The 26,296-nt window shown below is 36.2% G+C and overlaps 1 protein-coding gene across 11 annotated transcripts in view; it reads right to left on the reverse strand.

Annotated features, from left to right (window-relative positions):
- The window catches only part of ZZZ3 (zinc finger ZZ-type containing 3), a 113,674-nt gene that overhangs the window by 42,797 nt on the left and 44,581 nt on the right, over positions 1-26,296 (reverse strand). For all 11 annotated transcript variants that reach the window (XM_036824996.1, XM_036825005.1, XM_036825023.1 and 8 more), the window contains one exon: positions 23,423-24,978. In XM_036824996.1, coding sequence (XP_036680891.1) covers positions 23,423-24,927 — 1,505 coding nt within the window. In that variant the 5' untranslated portion in view covers positions 24,928-24,978. The remainder of the gene's footprint in view (positions 1-23,422; positions 24,979-26,296) is intronic.

Here is a 26,296-nt window from a genome sequence, read left to right on the forward strand (position 1 = left end):
TTTGAACCCAGCTAAGCCTCTCTGACTCCCAAGAGCATAATCAGTGCACTATACTCTCACTCATGAAGGATGGGTACAGATGCAGATAAATGTGGAGCAAGATGTTGACTGAGGTAGCAGTTCTGCTCCAGTGCCTTTTGTTCCCCCATGAAGTAGGAAGCCAGGGTATCTGTGGAGTGAGGTGCTGGTGGCTTAGTGAGAGTAAAAAAGATTTTAAAAAGTCATGAAAAAAAAGGTGATTAGGGAGAAATGGAAGGTACATACCACCTGAGAGGCCCCTAACTGTAATTGGAAACCATAAATTTACAGTGGTACCAGTATGCAGAAGTATGTGATCTTCCTTCAGTAGGAACAAAGGAAAGGCAATGGGAGAGGGGAGGAAAAAATGTTGGCAAGAAAACTATGCAGTTAAAGATCAGGGAATCCAAGGCAGATAACAAAAGGAAGCAAGGACAGATAAGGGCAAATACAGAAAACATAGAGTTGTTAAGTAAGAAACTGTATATTCTTCTATGTATTTATTTGCCAATTATCAGCTGTCCATCTATTCTGGGACAATTACTGGGGGAGGAAAACAAAAGGTAAGCCATATACATATACACTGCAATCACATCTCAAATGTTATGGAAAAGTAAGAGCTTCATAAACATTCCTGAGATATTAAATAATTAATTGAGACATTGCAGACATAAGAATGGTGAAAGGGAACAAAATACCTGGAAGAACTGAAAGCAAGCAAGACTGTCACTAAAATACAATTGGGATGGAAATGGGTAGTGGCTTAAAATGTGTCTCCCTACACTACTATATATAAAATAGATAACTAATAAGGACCTACTGTACAGCACAGGGAACTCTACTCAATATGCTATAATGACCTACATGGGAAAAGAATCTTTTAAGATATATGCATAACAGATTCACTTTGCTATACACTTGAAACTAATACAACATTGTAAATCAACTATACACCAATTTAAAAAAATGTAAAGGAATACATTAAATAAATAAATAAATAGATAGATAGATAGATAGATAGATAAAATGTGTCTCCCTAAACTCCTCCAGGAAAGAGACCAACTCTTACTCATCTTTACATATATGGTTTTGCTAAGACTATTCCAAGCTTACAGCAGGCACTCAACAGATGTTTGCTGAACTGAATTACGTCAGGGCAAAGCAACAGCAGCCCACACTGCATGTTTGTTGATTAATAAAATTAATTTTAAAAGATCTATAGCCATGAATCAGTGTGATACACCACATCAACAAATTAAAGAATAAAAACCACATAATCATCTCAACAGATGTAGAAAAAGCTTTTGACAAAATTCAATACCCATTTATAAAGACTCTCCAGAAAGTGGGCATAGAGGGAACATACCTCAACATAATAAAGGTCATATATGACAAACCTAGAGCTAAAATCATACTCAATGGTGAAAAGCTGAAAGCATTTCCTCTAAGATCAGGAACAAGACAAGGGTGCCCACTCTGACCACTTTCATTCAACATAGTTTTGAAAGTCCTAGCCACGGCAACCAGAGAAGAAAAAGAAATAAGAGAAATCCAAATTGGAAAGAAGAAGCAAAACTGTCACTGTTTGCAGATGACATGACAGTATATACAAAGAAAACCCTACAGATGCTACCAGAAAACTACTAGAGCTCATCAATGAATTCGGTCAAGCTGCAGGATACAAAATTAATACACAGAAATCTGTTGCATTTCTATACACTAACAACAAAAGACCGAAAGAGAAATTAAAGAAACAATCCCATTTACTGTCACATCAAAAAGAATAAAATACCTAGGAATAAACCTAAGGAGACAAAAGACTTGTACAGTACTCTGAAAACTGTAAGACGCTGATGAAAGAAACTGAAGATGACACAGACGGAAAGATATACCATGTTCTTGGATTGGAAGAATCAACATTGTTAAAATGACTATACTACCCGAGGCAATCTACAGATTCAATGCAATCCTTATCAAATTACCAATGGCATTTTTCACAGAACTAGAAAAAAAAATCTTAAAATTTGTATGGAGACACAAAAGACCCAGAATAGTCAAGGCAATCTTGAGAAAGAAAAACAGAGCTGGAGGAATCAGGCTCCCTGACTTCAGTCTATACTACAAAACTACAGTCGTCAAAACGGTATGGTACTGGCACCAAAACAGTAATATAGATCAATGGAACAGGATAGAAAGCCCAGAAATAAATCCACGCACCTATGGTCAATCTACGACAAAGAGGCAAGACTATACAATGGAGGAAAGACAGTCTCTTCAATAAATGGTGCTGGGAAAAGTGGACAGCTACATGTTAAAAAATAAAATTAGAACATTTTTTCACAGCATACAAAAATAAACTCAAAAGGGATTAAAGACCTAAATGTAAGAGCAGATACTATAAAACTCTTAGAGGAAAACAAAAGCAGAACACTCTTTGACACGAATCACAGCAAGATCTTTTTCGATCTGTCTCCTAGAGTAATGGAAATAAAAACAAAAATAAACAAATGGGACCTAATGAAACCTAAAAGCTTTCACACAGCAAAGAAAACCATAAACAAGACGAAAGACAACCCACAGAATGGGAGAAAATATATGCAAACAATGCAACCGACAAGAGATTAGTCTCCAAAATTTACAAACAACTCATGTGGATCAACGTCAAAAAGACAAACAACCCAATCAAAAAATGGGCAGGAGACCTAAACAGACATTTCTCCAAAAAAAAACATACAGATGGCTAAGAGGCACGTGAAAAGATGCTCAACATCACTAATTATTAGAGAAATGCAAATCAAAACTACAATGAGGGGACTTCTCTGGTGGCGCAACGGATAAGACTCTGCGCTTCCAATGCAGGGGGCCCGGGTTCGACCCCTGGTCAGGGAACTAGATCCCACATGTATGCCACAATTAAGACTTTGCATGCCACAACTAAGGAGACCACGTGTCACAACTAAGGAGCTGGCGAGCCACAACTAAGGAGCCCTGGAGCCGCAACTAAGGAGGAGCCCACCTGCCGCAACTAAGGAGCCCACATGCTGCAACTAAGGAGCCAACAAGCCACAACAAAGGAGCCCACCTGCTGTAACTAAGACCTGGTGCAACCAAACAAATAAATAAATCTTAAAAAAAAAAAATACAATGAGCTATCACCTCACACCAGTCAGAATGGCCATCATCAAAAAATCTACAAACAAGGGCTTCCCTGGTGGCACAGTGGTTAAGAATCCCCCTGCCAATGCAGGGGACACGGGTTCGATCCCTGTCCAGGAAGATCCCACATGCCGCGGAGCAATTAAGCCCGTGCACCACAACTACTGAGCCTGCGCTCTAGAGCCCGCAAGCCACAACTACTGAAGCCTGTGCGCCTACAGCCCGTGCTCTGCAACAAGAGAAGCCACTGCAATGAGAAGCCCGTGCACCACAAGGAAGAGTAGCCCCTGCTCGCTGCAACTAGAGAAAGTCCGCGTGCAGCAACGAAGACCCAACGCAGCCAAAAAAAAAAAAAAAAAATCTATAAACAATATGCTGGAGAGGGTGTGGAGAAAAGGGAATCCCCCTACACTGTTGGTAAGAATGTAAATTGGTATAGCCACTATGGAGAACAATATGGAGGCCCCTTCAAAAACTAAAAATAGAGCTACATATGATTCAGCAATCCCATACCTGGGCATATATCTGGAAAAAAATATGGTTCAAAAGAATATATGCACCTCAATGTTCACTGCACTGCTGTTCACAATAGCCAAAACATGGAAGCAACCTAAATGTCTACCAACACATGAATGGATAAAGAAGAAGTGGTACATGTATACAATGGAATATTACTCATCCATAAAAAAGGATGAAATAATGCCATTTGCAGCAACACAGATGGACCTGGAGATTATCAGAATAAATGAAGTAAGTCAGACAGAGAAAGACAAATATCATATGATATCACTTATATATGGAATCTAAAAAGAAAAAAAAATGATACAAATGAACTTATATACAAAACACAAAGAGACTCACAAACTTAGAGATCAGACTTATGGTTACCGGGGGAAGGGTGGTGGGGAGAGATAGACTGGGAGTTTGGGCATGACATGTACATACTGCTGTATTTAAAAAAGATAACTGGGCTTCCCTGGTGGTGCAGTAATTAAGAATCTGCCCGCCAATGCAGTGAACACTGGTTCGATCCCTGGTCAGGGAAGATCCCACATGCTGCGGAGCAACTAAGCCCGTGCGCCACAACTACTGAGCCTGCACTCTAGAGCCCACTAGCCACAACAACTGAGCCCGCATGCCACAACTACTGAAGTCCACGTGCCTAGAGCCCGTGCTCCACAACAAGAGAAGCCAACACAATGAGAAGCCTGTGCACCACAACGAAGAGTAGCCCCCACTCACTGCAACTAGAGAAAGCCCATACGCAGGAATGAAGACCCAATGCAGCCAAAAATAAATAAATTCATAAAAATAAATAAATAAAATAAAATAGATAACCAACAGGGACCTACTGTATAGCACAGGGACCTATGCTCACTACTCTGTAATAACCTAAATGGAAAAGAATTTGAAAAAGAACAGATACATGTATATGTATAACTGAATCACTTTGTTGTACACCTGAAACTAACAACATTGTTAATCAAATATAATCAAAAAAAAGGATCTATAGTACTGAAGCACCAGCTTTAACCAAAGGTAATTACCCTAGCACTGAAAGACTTGTGAGCCCTAAATCACAATGCCAGTGACCGACTCGGATTTCACCTACACTTAATTAAGAACACTTAATAAGTCAAAATAGATGCTGGTCATACACAATCATTTATTTTTACATGATTTATGAGCATGATTAACAAGCCACTGTGATTTTTTTTCACCCCATCTTTAAAATAGTTCTAAATTAATTAGTTAAACCTAGGACTCTGAACATGGCAGATAAAAATTACTATGTCTAGGAAAAAAAAAAGTCTTAAAACTAGAACCATCTATTCATTCAAGAGCCTGCCAATTCAAGTTTCAGCTAGGCTAGTAAGACATTAGAAAATCGTATTTGTAAGAATAATACCTATTTTTAAATTAATCATAACAAATCCGTGTAATTTGAGTTTGCATTTTTGTTGTGGTCTTCAAATGTTACTGCATATTAGCTGAAGTGTTCCAGAAAACTGAAAGATTTCAATCGTTTCTTAGAATCAAAGAAATGATGGAAGATGTTCTCAAGGACGTATCTCTTTTTTCAGTAAATGAGTATTAACACAAATGAAGACTGAGGGAAACTATATCTGATAATTTACAGACATTTACTTATTACTTGCTCTTCAAAGTTTAAGACCAAATCAATAAAAATATGATCAGAGTGCAACATGTTACCATAAAACCACTTCTCACATAATGCTATTTGGACTGGCCCTTTAAAATTCTATGCTGCCTGTCATCTAATGGCTTATAAACAATATAAGAATTTTTTAATATTATTGTAGATTATAATAGTTATGCTTAATAAATGTCAGAAGACATCTTATTATAGATGCCAAATTAAAGATTAGCACTCACTTTTAAGGGTCATAAAAAGAAAAAAGGAAAATACATGTTCTAAGCTTAAAAGTTTTTCCCCTAAAAATAAATTTAACTTTTTTTAAAAATTTAATTTTATTTATTTTTTATTTTCTGGCTGCATTGGGTCTTCCTTGCTGTGCGCGGACTTTCCCTAGTTGCAGTGAGCGGGGGCCACTCTTTGTTGCGGTGCGCTTCTCATTGCGGTGGCTTCTCTTTGCTGCGAAGCACGGGTTCTAGGCGCGTGGGCTTCAGTAGTTGTGGCACTCGGGCTTCAGAAGTTGTGGCTCGCAGGCTCTAGAGCACAGGCTCAGTAGTTGTGGTGTACGGGCTTGGTTGTTCCACGGCATGTGGGATCTTCCTGGACCAGGGCTCAAACCTGTGTCCCCTGCACTGGCAGGCAGATTCTTAACCACTGCGCCACCAGGGAAATCCAAATTTAAAATTTTTAATGAAATATTTTAATTGAAAAACCAATCTGAAATTTCTCTTTTTAAGTTGAATGATTAAAAATTAGTAGGGAATTCCCTGGCGGTCCAGTGGTTAGGACTCAGCATTTTCACAGCCGTGGGCTCAGGGTGGATCCATAGTTGGGGAACTAAGATCCCCCAAGCCGCAGCACGGCCAAATAAAATAAAATTAGTCTCAGTATTGAAACTTTTAGATGGGTTCTAAAACTATCCTATATATAGCAGTGATTTTCAAACTGGCTGAATATTACAATCATTTGGAGAGCTTTTTAAAAAAGAGAGAGAGAGGGGTGATTGAGATTCCACAGACTAAATCAGAATCTCTAGGGCAAGTCTAGGCATTCATGTATTTTTAAAACATCGTAAGTGATTCTAATGTGCAGCTCTATTCTGCTACACTGTATCAATCCTAAAAAGCAATAAAGATTCATTAAGAATTATCAGTATTAGGGACTTCCCTGGTGGTGCAGCGGTTAAGACTCCATGCTCCCAATGCAGGGGGCCCAGGTTCGATCCCTGGTCAGGGAACTAGACCTGCATGCCACGACTAAAAATCCTGCATGCCACGACTAAAAATCCTGCATGCCGCAACTAAGACCTGGCACAGCCAAATAAATAAATAAATATCTTCTAAAAAAGAATTATCAATATTAGAAAAGAAACTACTATTTACAGTTGAGATGAATGAATGAAATAATTTAACAACTAAGGGGCAAAGATAATGTATAACTGCAATACAATTTTAAAAAATTATTTGTGAGCTAGAGATTGTCATACTGAGTGAAGTCAGACAGAGAAAGACAAACATATGATATCACTTATATGTAGAATCTAACAAAAGAGTACAAATGAACTTATTTACAAAACAAAAGTAGAGTCACAAATATAGAAAACAAACAGGGTTACCAGGGCTAAGGCGGGGAGGGATAAATTGGGAAATTGGGATTGACATATGCACACTACTATACATAAGAGATAACTAATGAGGACCTACTGTATAGCACAGGGTACTCTGCTCAATACTCTGTAATGGCCTATATGGGAAAAGAATCGAAAAAAAGAGTGGATATATGTACATGTATAACTGATTCACTTTGCTGTACACCTGAAGCTAACACAACATTGTAAATCAATTATACTCCAATAAAAATGTTTTTAAAAAATTATTTATGAGCTAAATTTAAGTCTTTACAAATCAAGAAAGCAAATTTAGGCAGTGTCATGTACCAGAAGTAATATCTCTAGTAAGCTATGTGAGAACAGTCAACTCACCAATCCCTTATGTTCTACACCCATTCCCTGGATCTCTAACCTTGCTGTTTGCTTCTGAATGCAAATATGTTTGAATTGAGGCTTCCCACATCTCAAAAACTTTCAATAAGCATTTGATAGTATCAGCCCTCATTCCCTTTACAGTTAGACATACATAGTCTTATGCCTCCTATGTTGTTTCTGGTTAAAAAAAAATTTAAAGAATACTTGTGTTTGTTATAGACCAGCTCTTTCTCCATTTAAATTATATACACACACAATATTTTTTTAAGCTGGAAAATTTTTCACTTACATGGCTTTGACTGAAAAAAAACCTAAAGGCAAAAATATAATCTGTTTAGAAAATATTAGCCTGTATACTAAAAATAGAAACATCATTTATTTTTCTTAGCTAAGGGAAACGAAAATTATCCATGCCAAGAAAATCAGTATTTACAGAGTGTGCCCTTATTTTAAAAGTGTCTGACGATCTTTACTTTTATCGCCTTGTTTGGGTTATAGTTGGCAAGTTCTACCTTCATCAGTAAATGACTAAAACATCATCTAGCTGCTGTTTAAAGTATTGGTCTAAACACACAATCCCTAATATAACAGCATGCAGGAATAACTCTTCCATCTCTGAAGAAATTTGAGTATAACTGATATTTCTCTTAAATAGAAGCTTGTTTTCACTTGCATTTAGCTGAATTATACTTTTGAAGTCCTAACCATAGAATAAATTTGTGAAGACCAGGTATTAAATAATGTAATAAATACCTTGATTTTATTAGAATCTTTTAAAAGAAAGAAAATTCCTTATTCTCCACTGCTATTCCTTCCACTTCTTTGGTGGGGAGACACAAAAACTAAAAGAAATGTGGTATACACTAATTGGGATTCCGGAACTAAGGAACTCTGAATGCAAAGTGTTTAATATATTTTATATATATTATATATATGTTAATTGAACTATATTATATACAATTAATAAAAATGTATCAATTCGCTAATTATAACAAATATATTATACTTCTATAAGATGTTAACAGAGGAAATAGTGCAGGGCGTATGGGAATTCTCTGTACTTCTTAATTTTTCTGTAAATCTAAAACTGTACTAAAAAATAAAGTCCATTTAAAAAATTTTGGAGAAGTTTATAGTTTCTTCACTGAGGTGGTAAAATTTGACTAGCACACCCTCAGGACTGTTATGCAGACCAAAATAATAACAATAGTAACAATTTTAAACTTTTATAAGAAATTAAGAGTAGAAAATGCCTGGTCTGAGAGTCAGGAAACATGGAACAAGTGGCAACTCTGCCACTAATTTTGCAATCTTGAACATGACTTATCTTTTCTGGTCTAGGTTTTTACACCTATAAATTTAGAGGGATAAAACAGCCTCTGAAACCATTATCATCACACCAACTGTAAAGTGTTAGAATAAATCTCTTTATCCAGTAGGTCATAATAGTAAACAAGCAATTTTGCTGTTCCTCTAAAGAGAAAAATAAAAGCCAGGTTTAATTACATGGATGATTAGCATAATAGCTGCCACTTCTACAACTAGGAGCTGACTTTCACCACGCTGAACCCTAGATCTAGTCTAGTCATTTATTAAACGATTTATTAACTACTGTTATCTTCATCCTAAAGTAGCAAAGAATTAAAAATAACATGGACGACTGGATATAAAAATCAGATGTGAGTACAGTCTTCAAAGCAAAGAGAAATAGGGCTTCCCTGGTGGCGCAGTGGTTGAGAATCCGCCTGCCAATGCAGGGGACACGGGTTCGAGCCCTGGTCTGGGAAGATCCCACATGCCACGGAGCAACTGGGCCCGTGAGCCACAACTACTGAGCCTGTGCGTCTGGAGCCTGTGCTCCGCAACAAGAGAGGCCGCGATAGTGAAAGGCCCGCGCACCGCGATGAAGAGTGGCCCCCACTTGCCGCAACTAGAGAAAGCCCTCGCACAGAAACGAAGACTAAACACAGTCATAAATAAATAAATAAAAGAACGTGAATTTCTTTAAAAAAAAAAAAAGCAAAGAGAAATAAAATGAAGAGGAAAAAAAAAAAACAAAAAAAACCCAGAAGAGCCCAGGGTGTGCCTAGCTAGCTTCAAGTTCCAAATCCCTCACAATATTTATGTTTATCTACTTTCATATCAAAACATAGCTTCAGAGTCTAACCATGGGCAAGGGACCAGAAGTTATAATCCACTTCTAATATTAGAGAAGCAAGCAAATGTAAAAAGAACATTCATTCTTCAAAGAAGCCTTAATGAATGGGGCGGCAGGAATGACTGCACAGCATGGCACCAACAGTAGAGGCATCTACAGCCATCAATCTCCACAATGGTGTAACCCCAGTTGCTCCCTCTTCTCTTTCTCTCTTTGCTTTCACAACTCATGATCAGCAGACCAAATAATTCAAGGAAGCCTTCTTTCTACTTAACAAAAAAATGCCACCACCACCATCACAGTACATGAACTTAGGGTAGTCAGAAAGGCTGTTCAAAATTAAACAGATGCAGAACTATAGAATATAATCAAGGAGTAGGATGGTCTTTACAGAGTATTATTTCCCAGAATTTTTTACAATGATGACTAGAAAAATGAGACAGAGGAGGTGGGGAGAGATCCATAAAATATTCTGAATCTTTAACAAAGACGGTAATGATTAAATCAATGTGAAGAAACTACATCATGTACAACAAACCTGGTCCCACCTTCAAAGAAACTCACAATCTAGGAGAGAAGATAGTGATAGATGATGCATATGCAAAATGGCTATAAAGTTTTTCTGAAATTCTTCAGAGCCAACTTCATTAGTCACATTAGGTTCAGGTTAGTGAGGAATGAAAGAACATCAGTTTCATTACTTACAATTTCATTTCTGACACAAAGTATATTTATTTCTCCATGTTGTATTTCTGTACCAAACCTGATTAAGAAACCAAGTAAAAATTAAATATCCTTCAAAAATAATTGCCACTGAGGATATTCTGTAAGCTGTTACAAACTGAGTTCCAAAAACATTTTGAGCATGATGGTTGTTGAGTCCAGTAAAGTGAGGCACTGATATCTGTAAAGTGAAAGATGTTCTACTTATTTTTGCTTTTTAAATAAAACTTAGCAAATCAGTAGTACTACCTTATAGCCACATGCTACCTAATATCAATATAACCACTATGTGATTCCTGTATGTCAAAGACCCCTTCAAATTAACTAATATTTTTATCACATATTTAAAAGGAAATAACTATAACACGGAACCTTCCCGAAGGCTCCTAAGTCTACATACATTATACATTACTGAGTTCTCTTTATCTTATTAACAATTTTCTCTTAAAGAATTCTCATTAATTGGCTAGGCATGCTTCCCATCCTTGCCCTTGCAGAAACCATGATTCCTCTCCCCCAAATCACTGGTCTTTCTCTAAATAACCAGTATTCATATTTATTATCATTAGTATTACTGGCTTCAATTTCCCAGTATGAAGAAAATTCACAAGTCTCTAATTCCTAAGATCCCTTTGTGTTCTTCTTAAGAATGATAGCAATACTTAAAATGTCAGTCTAATTATAATAGATCACCATGATTTGGCTAAAAGTAACCCAAAGTTGTTTTCACTGTGAAGTGAATGCCAGCTGAGGCCAACAGTTTCTCTAAATGTATTATTAGGATTCTATAACCCTGACTTCAAGAGAGAATCTACTAATATTTTTTTAAAACTCCCCGCTTAAGCAACAAGTTAATGATTAATAACTGACTTTTCCTTGTTAAAAACAATGATTTTCATATTTTTGTACCAAGCAACTCTACTGGTAAAAATAAAATAAAAATTCTGGCACATGCTTCCAATATATATATACTTACTTATAAATTATATGTTTAACTGTACTTATTATATACATTATAAACATATACAAAGAACCCCCAAAATTCTTAAGAATAAGGAAAAATACATATAAATAGCATTTTCTTCCTATCTCCCAATGGATTTTCTTGAGCATCCTCTGGTATGCACATACCTCACCCATACTTTGTCATTCTTTTTACTGTGTTAAAATTCACATAATAAAAAATTCACCATTTTAACCATTTTAAAGCATACAATTAAGTGGCATTTAGTACATTCACAATGTTGTGCAACCATCAGCCCCTAGCAACCATTAACCTGCTTTTTATCTCTATGAATATGCTTCTTCTAGATATTTCACATAAATGAAATCATACAATATGTGACCTGTTGTGTCTGGCTTCTTTCACTTAGCATAATATTTTCAAAATTCATCATGTTGTAACATGTAAAAGTACTTCATTCCTTTGTATGGCTGAATAGTATTCCACTGTATTGATAAAACTTCATTTTTTAATCAATTCATCAGTTTATGGATATTTGAGTTGTATCCACCTTCTTACTATTGTGAACAGTGCTGCCATGAACATCTGTGTACAAGGGTTTTTTATCTGAATACCTGTTTTTAAAAATTCTTTTCAGTATATATCTAAAAGTGGAATTGCTGGATCATATGGTAATTTTATGTTTAATATATCAAGGAACTGCCAAACAGATTGCTACAGTGGGTGCACCATTTTACTTTACATTCCCACTAGCAATGCATGAGGGTTCCCACAACCCATTTTATAGATATCTAACTAATCAAGAATACAATTTGACCCAAAACACCAACTGCTCTATAATGGGCATGTTTTGACCACCTACACTGCCCACCAACCTCTTTCCTAGAAGATATCCTTGCAGAAAGGATACGCCACAACAGACTGCCTCCAGCTCCACCCCACCTCCCTCCCACAGTAATTCCACCCCTGACCATTGATAATTTTGCCAGGGATAGAAACCTGACCCAGGAGAGTCCATCTACTGAAAAGTCAATAACCAGGTTCTCATTAGAGAATGTGAGAAGCAGCTCTGCAGAATAAAGATCACGCAGTGTGGGGATCAGGGCAAACAGTGGGAAGTCATTGCCATTCGCAAACTGAAATTACGGGGGAAAGAAGGCAAAAAGTGTGCAAAGAAACATTGGTAAAGAGAAAAACCACAGTCCGTGCTGCACAAAGAGAAGCAGAGGTAAGAGAGTACAATCTTGGATACTGACAGGTTATAATTTCATGAGGCTTGGTTAGACTTTATTTCCTGACATTGGATATTCTTAAGACTGTCTACTATTTATTCAAAATAAACTTTTTTTTAATTTGACATACTTTGAATGGGTTTCTGATTCCTGAAACCAGCAAGTTCTTACTAAAACAAGCTCTGACTACCTTGACTTTATTTCTCTCACTAGTTTTAAATAACCTGAAGAGGTTCCTCACTAATTAATGGATTTTAATATTTTGTATTTAAATTGAATACCTTTTGAAGAACCATACAAAGGCTTTCACAGGGAGTTTTTAAAAGAATGTGAGTATCATTCTTTTTAATCCACACTTTTATAGCCTTCCAAATAATGTGGTTTTTTTCCCTCCCTAAAGACTCCAGGTTTCTTGTGGTAATAAACCTTAAAAGATGATCTTTCAACTTGTTCCTAGTACCTGTTTTTCTAAATCTATTCAACAGAATTCTTGAGTTTTCCTTCTTAAATAGGAAGCTGAGTGCAACTGTATTGTGGTCAATATTATAAAAGTTGCACAGTCATCTAGAAAAAATCCTGACCAGTCAGACCAAGATTCACGTATTTTCCCTACTCAAGAGTTTTAGATTACCCACTCTAAGAAACAATCCTCTGTAACATCTAAAAAGTTCACCTTCTATTCTGGAATTGCAAATAAATTAAAGTTTCAAATAATTGCGACAAGCTAGTAATTTCTAGTTATAAGCTAATACTCTAACAGGCAACACACCTCAAATATAAGCAAACTACAAATCTGTTAAGGTATCTGATCATTTCACAGTAACTTCAAAGGCACAGGATATGTCTTGTCATATTTAATTATTTCTAGTATCTACTCAAAATTATGAGTTCGTACAGAGAAAGGTGGATAATAACCTCTGATGAAAATCTTTAAATAACAGGACAGACACACATACATAGACAGGGATGCACATTTTCTTTCAAGTCCTTCAATTCAATAAAGACAACCTCAACCAAATTCTTATCATTCCATATGCTTTCTAAAGGCTACTGGCAAAACTCTAGATTGTAAAAATATATCTGAAGCCATGTGAAACATTCTGATCATACCAAACTTGTAAATTTGTTTTATAATACAATGACTTCCTCTCTTTGGGTCTGGTATTAACAACTGAGCTTACTTTTTTATGTGACCATGTAGAAACATTATTTTAACCAGGTACTGTGTTCAGACAACCATCCCTGATCATGAGACACATCCTTTTATCTCCCCACCCCCTGCCATTATCTCTTCCCAATTCCTGAGTTTAGTGAACTATGTGAATGATTATGCAGGCTATTCATTTTTTTTCTTTTGAAAATTTAAAGTCTAGATTTTTTTAAGTAAAAAAAAGGGAAATCATCACTAATACTAACTCCATAAATTCAGAATCTTAAAAGTCAAACTAATGGTATAAAAAAATTTCTAGTATGACAAGCATGCCAAATTTTTCTGACATTTTCAAAGCAGGATAAGGCTTGACATATCAATGATGATACATCAACCAACTAGTAAGGCATGGATACCTCAAAGAGCTTGAGGTTCACTGTACGGTACATGTTTACAGGAAATTATAATTTGCTATGACAGAGAACACAAGGAGTAATTAATCAGTCATGGGAAGATATGAAAGATCTCACAGAGATAATGATATCTAAACTGTGACAGCCTTCTCCCTTTGCAGACAGGGAAAGGAAGGTAACCAGGGAAAGGGGGTAAGAGTGGACTAGAGCAGGCAGTTAGGCACATGAGAAATTCTAGAGTGAAAGAATACAATCATCAAGGAACTAAAGGCTTAATCTGTTTCAAATATAGCGTGAGAGGCAGAAAGTAAAGGAGAATATTTTAAAATCATGCAATAATTCATTTTAAAGAATAGGTTTTATTTTAAAGACATTTATGCCAGCTACAATACAGGAATCCATGGGGGAAACAATACACTCGCATCACAGAAAGCAACTGAGGAACCATTTCCAATAATCTAGAAAAGAGAAGATAGTGGCATTAATTTAAGATTAATGTAAGAAAGTGACATTAATAATAAAGAAATAAAGTTGAGTCAACATTGGTGGGAGAGGAGGGTATGGTGAAGAAGTAACTGAAGAAAAATAGGAGTACGTTTTTCTAGACTGGGCAAATGAAAGACCCTACCAACTAAGTAAAAAAGATGGTGTTGTTTATTGGGTGTGTATGGAGGAAGCAATGATGAGTTCAACTTTAGACATGTTCTACTGAGTTACTGTGAGATATGTAAATGGAGATATCTTATAAACGGTCCAAAGTTCAAGAATAATCTGACTGGACATATAAATTTGGAAATCCATCAGTATATAAGATGGCAATTTCAGAGCAGTGAGAATGCCCAGAGAGCATGCAAAATATGAAGTAAGTAAACAACTGAAGCCTGAGCAGGGCCAAAAGTAAAGGGAAGAGCAGAGAAAGAGAATTCAAAATCATATATATGGATAGACAGATTAGATAGACATATATGAAACAATAATTAGAATTACAGAAATCAAATCATGTCAACTTTATAGATGAGAAAACTGACAACCATAGAAGTTAAAGACATTTACCCAGCTCCATAGTACCAGTTTAAAACAGTAATGGAAGGGGACCGGAACACTCCTCAAATCTAGTCCAACCTCTGAAAATAATTTACAAATAAAAATTTTTTAAATATTGAGATTTTACAATTAAACGAGTTAGCATTTTAAAAACACAAACACTGGGAATTCCCAGGCAGTCCAGTGGTTAAGACTCCGTGCTTCTCTACCAAATGTAAAATAGCTAGCTAGTGGGAAGCAGCCGCATAGCACAGGGAGATCAGCTCTGTGCTTTGTGACCACCTAGAGGGGTGGGATGGGGAGGGTGGGAGGGAGGGAGATGCAAGAGGGAAGAGATATGGGAACATATGTATATGTATAACTGATTCACTTTGTTGTGAAGCAGAAACTAACACACCATTGTAAAGCAATTATACTTCAATAAAAATGTTTAAAAAAAAAAAAAAGACTCCGTGCTTCCACTGTAGGGGGCCCGGGTTCCAGCCCTGGTTGGGGAGCTAAGACCCTGCATGCTGTGTGGTGCAGCCAAAAATAAAAAATAAGTAAATAAAAAGAAAAACACAAACATTATCTACTCATGATTGGTGCCTTAAAAAAACCTCTAATTTTGACAGAAAATATTATATTTGTTGCTTTTAACTTGACTCTTCACACCCATATATATGTTTTCAAGTGTTTATTAAGAAGATACTTTAGGTTTTCATTGTAATCTTTTTCACTCACACTTCCTACCCTCATTGCCAATAAACTTTTAGCATGACCCTTGCTCTCTAACTAAAGTTTAAGCAGAGCAAAATAATCTTATGCTCTTATATTCTGAGACCTATTACTTAAAACATGATAAAAATACATTTAAAAATTATGGGGAAAGATAATGTGAGACAAGTGAAAAGTAGCAAAGAAAGAAAGAAAGAGTTCAGCCAAAATTTTTCAACTTAATACAAATGATAAAAATTATGGTACCAGGCAAAATAGATTTCTGCATAATACTCTACATTTAATTTTATTTAAGAAAAAAATATATACAAGAAACTGGATTAAACTGATAGTCGTAAAAAGGGAACATTCACCATGGCTTTCTGAAAATATAATACAGAAAGTTTGGTCCAGCAAAAAGATCTGAAGGGTCTAAGAAAAACAGCTAAATAAAATCCAGATACATTACATTACTCCTTAATCATTTATGGCTACCATTCTAAACCTAGTAAACAATGTTTCGTATCTTCTCGTATGTCACTTTCTCTTTTATCCTCCTCCTGAAGTATATATCAACCAGTAACCCAATTTTTTACTTCTGCTTCAACCATAACAATACCTCATCAACCCAACTAAAACAATGTCAAGTTTCTTTTACCTTCATTCTTCAATTCAAATTGTTATTATTCCAATTTCTCTGACTTAAGCTTCTTAGAAAAAGAAGTTGCTTAAACTGATTTTTAAGGTATAACTAAAAACTAGGGACTTCCCTGGTGGTCCACTGGCTAAGACTCCACACTCCCAATGCAGGGGGCCCAGGTTCGATCCCTGGTCAGGGAACTAGATCCTACATGCATGCCGCAACTAAGAGATTGCATGCCACAGCTAAGACCCAGCGCAGCCAAATAAATAAATAAATATTTTTCTTAAAAAACAAAAACAAAAAAACTAGCCCTCACTGTCACAGGAGCATCAACAAAAAATCATTTCCAAATGACCAAACCGTAGGCTGGGCATGAGTGTCACGAGAAGAAAACACACCTAATGTATATTAAAATTAAATCAGAGATTTTCGCTTCCAGTTATGACAGAGTAGCTAACACTGAATACCCTCCTGCTATACATAACTAGAAAACTGGAGAAAATATAGAAACAATTACTGTTAGACAATGGACAACAGGCAGAGCAGAACTATGACCTGTGAGACAGGGCAAACAAATGAGCTAAGCCCTAGGATCCCACTCACTTTCTACATAGAAGTACCATCAGTATCATGAAATAAGAAGGGGTCTGGATGAGCAGAGAGACAGAAAACAGAGTTTGGGCAAGCTGAAGCAGCTGGAATTTGTGGGAGAGAGCACCAAAGAAGAAGCAAAACAGAAAAGGATGGAACACAGAAACCTAGAGTCTTTGGCTGAACATAAAGCTGCACATATAAAACAGGACCAAGCAAAGAGTAACTACTAGTATTCTCACGAGGCTAGCTAGAGTCATTAGGGTTTCAACTAGCCAGAGTAAAGACCTTTTTAAAAGAGACACCAGAAAGGCCATGGCATAGATGTGAGGCTAAACTAGATCTAGAGCACAGGCTACTCTGGACTTCCCCCTAACAGAGCTAAAAGTATAAGCCTTATTAAGACCAAGCTTATTATCAAGTAAATTAACTGCCTGTCAGATCAAATTTCAACACTTTTTAAAGAAAGAACAAAATCCAGACCGTCAACAACATATTTACAGTGTTCACCACACAAATATTACTAGATATGTGAAAATAAAATCGTAACACACTACAGAGAATTCTGTCTACTGAGAGAACCCTGAACAAATTACTCAGTCTCCTCTCATCACTTTACAAATTTCCCTCTGTTAAAATCAGAAATTAAAGAGACAAGTAGAAGCAGCTTTCCATAATAATGCAAAGGAAATGTGGTAGAGAGATTCCACTAAAGAAAGAGGGAGGAAGGGAGGAGGGTGGGGAGGAGGAGTAGAACAGTCAGACAGATCTTCCCACTTATTACCATACATTATAATACCTGATGACACGCATCATCACAGAAACAGTATATATGGTATAGGCTACTAATACGTAAAAATACAACATTTTTAGCCTACTATAAAAATTTACAGAAATAAACCTCCTGCAACTAAAAGCTAAGCTTCAATCAGTCTCAAATAAATGATAATTATTTTAGATGGGTTTTATTTCTAATGAGTATTTATTGCCATGTATAAAGAAACAACTACTGTTTATTCAAAATTTAGATACCTGGTAACTTACATAAGACACAGCCTCCAAATCAGAGAGGAAGCAAACAAGAAAACCCAAAATTTAAAAAAAAAAAATTTCATGAAGTAATGCTCATTTACTAAATCAAAAAGAAATTTCTCAGTGCATCTTAAAAATCATGAGACAATTCTTACAAGCTTGGTTATTCTTGGTTTCCAATTTGAAAGAAAACTAAAAGCAATTAGAAGGGAAGGCTGAGTTATTAGAAGATAAGTACCATCACAGCACAAGTGACTAATGAAAGTCAACAAAAATTAAGAAGAAAATCATAAGAAGCCAGAGAACTTAGAAAAGAACATCGAAAAGAAGCCACATTCTACGAACATAAAAAGCGGAGAAGCCCAAATCATTTAACACAGGTGAAAACAGACCTTCTGGCAGTGATGCCAGAAAAAGTATCACCACATAACCTCTGCCAGCAAAGATGACCCTAAATCAAAAAGAACAGATTAAATTACACTGGAGTACAAATATAGTTCAATCACAGGCAGATAGTTACTTTTGGAAACCATTGACATTAGTTAAAATAAAAGATGTTGGTATTCAAAGGAAAAAAACAAAGAATTCACTGAATATTTTGACTAGTCAATGGCTTACTCCACTTCAACCCAAAATTTTATACTTAGGACACTTATCTCCCTCCTCCCATTAATCTTTGTGTCAAACTACTGGGGCCAATCTGGCTCTTGTATTCCACAGTGTTTTCCCATGAGTCTTCCCTAGTAACTTTTGACTTTAATATACCTAACTGCATTCTAAACTACCCTCCACAAACTATTTTTTGAGCATTATCCAAATCCTCTATGTAAAGTCAAGTTGTAGCTGTAATTATATTTCCCCAGTTTACTGTACATGGGAGTTATCCTTCACAGACACACTAACAAAATGTTCTTCAAAACAATGAACACGGGCTTCCCTGGTGGTGCAGTGGTTAAGAATTCACCTGCCGATGAAGGGGACACGGGTTCGAGCCCTGGTCCGGGAAGATCCCACATGCCGTGGAGCAACTAAGCCTGTGCGCCACAACTACTGAGCCTGCGCTCTAGAGCCCACAAGCCACGACTACTGAAGCCCCACGCGCCTGGAGCCCGCGCTCTGCAACAAGAGAAGCCACCACAATGAGAAGCCTGCGGACCACAACGAAGAGAAGCCCCCGCTCGCTGCAACTAGAGAAAACCCGCGCACAGCAACAAAGACCCAACGCAGCCAAAAATAAATAAATAAATAAAATAAATTTATTTAAAAAAAAAAACAACGAACATGAAAGTCTTTCATTCAATAAACAGGTTACTTACCTATAAGGCTGATTCTCTGACAGATAAAACCAAATAATTATGATTACAATTACAGAGCTTAAACTTGTGCTAACAAATTTTGAAAACTGGGTATCCAAGATCTGCTCCATTAGAGTACTCAACCTAGAAATCCCAAAAGTCCATGGAATAAATCTTTATTGGATCAGGGAATCTAGTTCAGACTATCAATTAAAAGAATTTCTAGCCCCATTTCTACCCAGAATTCATCATACCTTAATAACCTAAAAACCTTGATTATGAGTTAGGAAACAGGGACTGTATACTGCCACCTGGTAGTATATGCTGTCTACTTCCAAGTAGCTGTGGGTGTCAAATGAGAAACTAGATGAAATTACTTTGTAAATTATGAAACACAGTACAAACGTAAAATTATTTTATCCAGGGCAGGATGACAACTCTAGTGCTTTCTAAGCAAAATCCATCCCTAGTCTTGGAGTTTTCTGGTCCTTTGAAAGAAATTACCTTGACAAACAATAAAAAAGCAGTCTCATAGGAAGTAGTGAATCTAGAAGAATTGATGAGGATTTTCCTATGTTGCTTCTGAAACTGATGAAGTATCAAATGATTCCTCATAAGCATTGTGCAACAGAAGGACACATAATTATTCACTACATTAATGTTTTCAGAGAATCAAGTTTGAAACTACAATTCTTGTAATATTCCTTAATATGATTTGAAAACAAGATTTTTACCTGAAGACTACATGAGCAACACTCTTAGATGAGCAATAACTATCTTACTCTTACGCTTTCATTATCTAGAAACTTACAAATCAATATCAACATTAGCAATATTATCAATGAGTTAAATCATTTGTAAGACCTCAGAAATCTAGAAACCCTAAATCTGACTTTCCACCCTCTATCTGTTCATAAAAGCTTTCATGAAGCTATCCAAGGCCCTTCAAGTACAAATTTATTTAAGTATTCTTGTACAATGAGAATTCAGAGGCAACTGACCAAATCACATTTTTATTTGAAAATTTATTTTCCAGTGACTGCCTTGTGAATTGGAAGGAAAGCTCTGAACATTAAATCCCAGGGCCTGAAATCTTCCATATCTTTTCTCCCTAGAACCAGAACTTCAAAATTTAGAGGTCAGTTTCAGTGTCTCTGATTCAAAATCAGCAAAAGGTCCATTCTCAAACAGAAAGAGCAATCCACACACAGTTAAGCACATGATCTCAGTTAGTCCAGCTATTTAGGCCAAAAAGAGAGTCATTAGGTATTATCTACGACTTTAACAGACTCTATCAACCTTGAAGATGAGAGCGTCTTGAGATAAAGTTTATTTCTTTTTGATTCCCCACCCCCTAATCTTTAAGAAGGCATATTCTAGTAAAATACTCCACAGATGGAATCACACCAGAAAAGAAGATACTCTTTAGTCCCTTGATCACAGTGGAGTTCTCCATTTGGATAAATAAATACATAAAAGCACCTATGGGTTTATATGCTGGAGAAGAGGAATGGCATCTAGAGAGGAAACAGGGCAAGCACCCAAAATATCCGCAAGTTCATTTCTCTGGCCTATGGCCTAATTACCATGAATTGGGTCTAAGTCTAGGACTCGACATACAATATCTTTTCAAACATTTACAAGTGATTAGATGACCTTGTATATGATATCCTTGCAAACAAGATGGATAAATTATAGGATGAATGCTAGGATAGAAGGTTGCTGATTAATTAATGTTAATTCAAAGAACTGTAACTGGAACAAAGAGCTATGGCCTCCTGGCTCCAGACAAAGAGCTACGTCACACTCAGTGTCTTCTATTCATAATGTATTTTCTAAACTGGCCATCAGGAAGTACTCATTCCCTAGTGGTGGAGATCTGTGTGTGCAGGGGGACAATAATCCATCTATCCCAAGTGTCTTTTTTTCTTTCTTTCTTTCCCCAAAGTACCTTTTAACATTTTCCAACTGCCAGAAATTTACTTGAGAATTAAAAGCACTAGACAGGTATCATGATGCTATTTTCAACAATGACAATTTGGGTAAAAAGAGTCAAAACATTTTCTCTAACCATCTCCTGGTTCTAGATAGGAACAGGGATTTTACTGAAAGAGATTACATCTGATATGATCAAACACCTCATCCCAATTTTTCTTAAATTATCTTTAACCAAGATGCTAATCAAGATGCTCCCTCTCCATCCCACTTCTCCTGATCTGCTTCCTTTGGGGGAAAAAAAAGTTAGAAGTGAAGGGTCAAAAGGTGCTATTTTCAAAAGATTTGGAAAAAGCAAAAAAGCAAGAAGGAATGAATTCTGTTGCCCAAAGTCACCCAACAAGGCACTAATTTAACTTGAGAACACTGTCCTAATAAAGCAACTATCATCCAAATTCCAAAGTACTCCATATATCCTAAGGAACCCATGAAACTATTGCTCTCATTCTCAAAGGTTTAGGAATATGCATCTCACTCTTCAAATGTTATGGCCACTACCTTTAGATAATCATTTTATAGGAACATCATTCTTCAGAATCACCAGAAGAGCGCTTACCAAAAAAGTAACATAATGTACTAATGGGAAAATATTTTCCATGATTAATAACCAGTTAACCCTTAATAAGAGAGTACCTCTTTTGCCGAAGAAACAATAAAAAGCAAAGAATAGGATTAACAGAATATCATTTTGTAAATATGCATACTTCCAGACTTTTCGGTATTTCCCCCAAGACACATGCTCTGCTTCCTAGTGCCTGCAGGAAAAAACTCTACTTTTGAAAACTGATACATGATACTAATGGTAAGAACTCAACTTATCTCAAATTGAAAAAACTTCATTTATGAATTGTTTTTCATCTCAAACTGGACTTCAAACATTTCAAATACATGAAAATGCTAACAGTTCCACAAAATAAGTAAAATGCTCAGATAAAATGATCTATTAAGCACAATATTAAAATGCTGTTTATAAAGAAAACAGAAGAAAATTTTCAGAAAAGAGACCTATGCTAAAAGGCCACCATGTTATCATATACAAATCTAAACTATCTATAATGCGTGGTAAAAGATTATTATATTCTACAAGCAGGATTTGATACTTTCATCCAATATATAGCAGGATCTGACAGCTGCCACAACAAAAACATTAAGAAGGTTCCTCAAATAAGTATTTTTACACAGTTTATATAATCTGATTGTGATATTTATTCAAAAGCCTACTCGGTAGAAGTAAACGTGATTAAGTCTATCTTTTACTATTGCTGATCATGATATTTATGATAAGCACTTTTGTTAACAGTTCCTTTCACGATTTAGACATAGCTCCAATTCATTTGTTATTGCCCAGAGTACTTTAAAGAAAATCTAAGCAAAATCGTGATAAATCTGGACACGGAATTCTTTATTTTAAAAAGTACCTTTATCACAAAGGTTGAGAACAGATAGTATTTTAAGATACAGTCTCCCCTTATAATTTAGAATCAGGAAAAAAAAAAATCTGTCTCAAATGCTTTATGTAAACTATAGAGCAGACTTAACTCTTGCTAATAAGCTAATTACAACATACAACTAGCTGTCGCAGTATTAACAGTAATATCTACTTCTCTATATCACAAAAGTCAAAGATGATGCATAAAGCACATTGTTTAAATCAAAAGTTTTAATTGGAAATTAGATGTAAGTAACTAAGATAAATGTAGATTTGTAGCCTGCCAGATTTCCCTTATTTGGATGATGTTTATTCACTCATTAATTGTTCTACATTATGTGGATACCATATACACTTCATAAAGCTCTACAACTATAAATCAAAGTGTATTGTGATAACTAAAGATGTTTCTATTTTATAAATTAACTCAAATGATATAAAACTTATTAAAAATAAAAACACCATCAACCATGTTTCCACATGTCTTTTCTAATTTGAGATGTGTGAAATCTCAAAACTAGAAAACCGTATTACCATTGAGAAGGCTAATAAAGCTGGATGTTAGTCTTTTTTTTTGGAAAATTTTTTTTAAGAGTTGAGAATATCATTGTGTTAAACCCAAAATTTCAGCTAAAGCATTAATTTTAGCTGTAATAAAAATGCTATAGACATTTATGAATAAATGAAAACTTGGGGAATAATAAACAAAGCAGAATTCATGGTTACCATATTTACACATACTCTTTGTTGTGTTTCAGTGCCACATGATCTGATTCAAAGTAATAAACATCAGGATCATCATCTTCCTCTTCTGTAATGTGCGGAATGGCACTCTCTTTGGCAGATGGCAAATGTCCAATATTGAGTCTTGCCTCTGAGGATGGCTTATTTAGTCCTTCACTCCCATAATTTTCAGAGTCACAACATATGCCTTTTTCATTGTGAGAAATTTCATCGGGATTTGTGAGAGACTGACTTATATTATCACTAACAGGTGCATTTGTTTCACTGGGATTAAGATTATTCTCCTCAAGTTGTCCATTTTCTCTGCAAGGAGAACTGTTTTTAGTGGGACTACCTCTGGTAGGGGCTGCCCTCCGGGGTGAAGTTCTCAGAGTATACCGATGTTCTTGAGGTTCTGATAAAGACATCATTTGAGCTGAAATACAGTCTAGAACAGAAGATGGTTCTGGTTCTCCGGAGACTGGCATACTCTCAAGACTTGTGTCCAGGGCGTTATAGGTGTTTTCATTACACTGCTCTTTTGAGGCACTGCTATCTCCCACCACATCTACTTCCTCCTCAGAATCCCTTAAAGATGAATGAATTTCAGAAAAGGGGGCTGTAGCTGGCTCAGTAGTCAGCTGATTAACATGTTCCACAGGCAGGCAGGCAGTTACTATTTTGTGGTCCTCCAACTTGACCTGCACTTCTGAATTTGTGCAAGGCACGTTATGGTCTATATAACTGTCCTCCTTCCTACTACCAAGGAACATTGAAGTGTGGGTATCCGAATCCCCATTTTCAGCTACTGATTTCTCCTGCAACACATAGGAACCAGTGCTATTTTGTTTAGTGTTCCCATCGGACTGACAGTCATCACAGTTTACAACAGCTGAATCACTGTCATCAACACCATTGACAGCCAAATAGCCCGTGATTTCTTCAACTACTGTAGAATTAAGTGGCCCTTCCTCACTGACATTCACCTTTTTAATTTCCCTTTTCTCACAATCATCCAGTATAAGACATCGACAAGCTCGTTTAGTCCCTTGAAAATCTGCATCATTGTCCACTACTGTACTCCTCTGTTCTACTGACTCCTTGTCTGATTTTATAGGTGAATCTTCTTCTGAACTGTTTGGTGCTTCAGATCTAAGACAACGCTTAATTCGTTTTAAAACTGGTGAAACAGGTTCTGTTTGCCTTCTTTCACAATTTTCTACAGACTGCCTTTCTACGTTATCTTTTTCTGAAGAAGGAAGTCCTCTTTTCCTAGGGCTTACCCATGACTCTCGAGTACTCTGCTGTTTTATATCAGTAGTTCTTCCATTATTATTTCCTTTCTGAATTTGCACAGGCTCTGGTCTCTTCTTTGGTGATCTTGATCGTACTTGAGAATGAGAAGAGATTTCTTCAGGATGAGCAATGCTACGATTCCTTAAAGTTCTACCACAAAAAGATTCATCCAAGCCGTTTAACCCCACTGTTGATCTTGTAACACGAGTAGATCGGGAAGCAGCCATACTATGGCAAGTCCCTACAATACGGTCATCATGATCCACTCATTGGGAAACCTTCAAAAACGTAAACAAAATAATGAGAAAAAGGTAATAGTTAATACACCTAAAACAAAAGTATAAAGCTATAACTTTTTAATCCATGTATAGCCATATTAAATTTTGTGATATAATTATTTTATTAACATTTCCAAAAGTGATAACATTAGCTAACAATTATATGGCACTTAATACATTCCAGGAATCATTCTATATGCTTTACATACGTTAACTCACTTAAGTCTAACAACAATTAGAATAAGTGCTTATTATCATTCCTACTTCATAAATGAGGAGATTGAGGCACATACAGTTTAAGTAATCTGTCCAAATTCACACAGCTAGTAAACTGCTGGGCAGGGTTCTAGATTCCATGCTCTTAACCTTCCTCGCTATGTATCTACCTCTCAGATATACAGGGGCAAAGGGCCCAGAAAGATCTCTCTCAAAGACAGGACTTCATCTTGGTTATTAAAATAATAATCTTGAATTTATATAGCAGCTATCACATAAACTATCCCAATCACTTTTCATGTTTTCTCAAAACACTTCTGGGAGGTAAAAAGACAGGCTCTGCTCTTTTTAATTCACTCTTACTAAAATGAGTTTCAGGTCAAATTCTTTGAAAACAAACTACGTGGCATCCAAAAAATTTTGGTTGCAGTAGAATGTTTTATAACTAAGCAGATGAACAGAAATCGCAGTAGAATTTTTTATAACTAAGCAGATGAACAGAAATCACAACCGTAGCTTATACTTGCTAAGAGCAATACAGAGCAAAGCCAAGCCACCCTAGTCTCTAGAAGTAGAGCCACAAATTAGCAAGTGAAAGGAAGTATTCTAAAGAGGATAGAAGAAAAAGGGAAAGAAGCACACTGCCAAACAAATATTACATTTAAGAAATCAGGAATACACATATAACCCCATCCTTTCCTTCTTCAACTCCTGAGTATATGTGTATGCCACAGTATTAATGCATGTTGAGGAGATGAGCAGGCTTTCTGCTGTGGATGCTTTGGTGTTTCTATAATACAAATGAGAAGGAAACTGAAAACTGCCCTGATTGATCCATTTGGATAAACTGAGTGATTCAGTGATTATTTTCCAAGGTTCTCCCAACAAGCAGAATTAAAGGAGCTGTTACAATTTCAAGTCTCCATTCTTCTGCTCCTCCTCTATTTAGCTTTCAAAAGATACTTTGCCACTTCACTGCCTGACTTCGAATAGGGTGCAGGATGGACAGAGAGAAGAGGCCAGTAATGGTTGTAGTACAAAGCTGCACAGGACCCTCTTCCCTCATCCCTTTTGCCAGCTTTCCCACAAGCTCACTCTCCCA

This window comes from Balaenoptera musculus, chromosome 1, assembly GCF_009873245.2.
Source record: "Balaenoptera musculus isolate JJ_BM4_2016_0621 chromosome 1, mBalMus1.pri.v3, whole genome shotgun sequence".
NCBI lineage: Eukaryota > Metazoa > Chordata > Mammalia > Artiodactyla > Balaenopteridae > Balaenoptera > Balaenoptera musculus.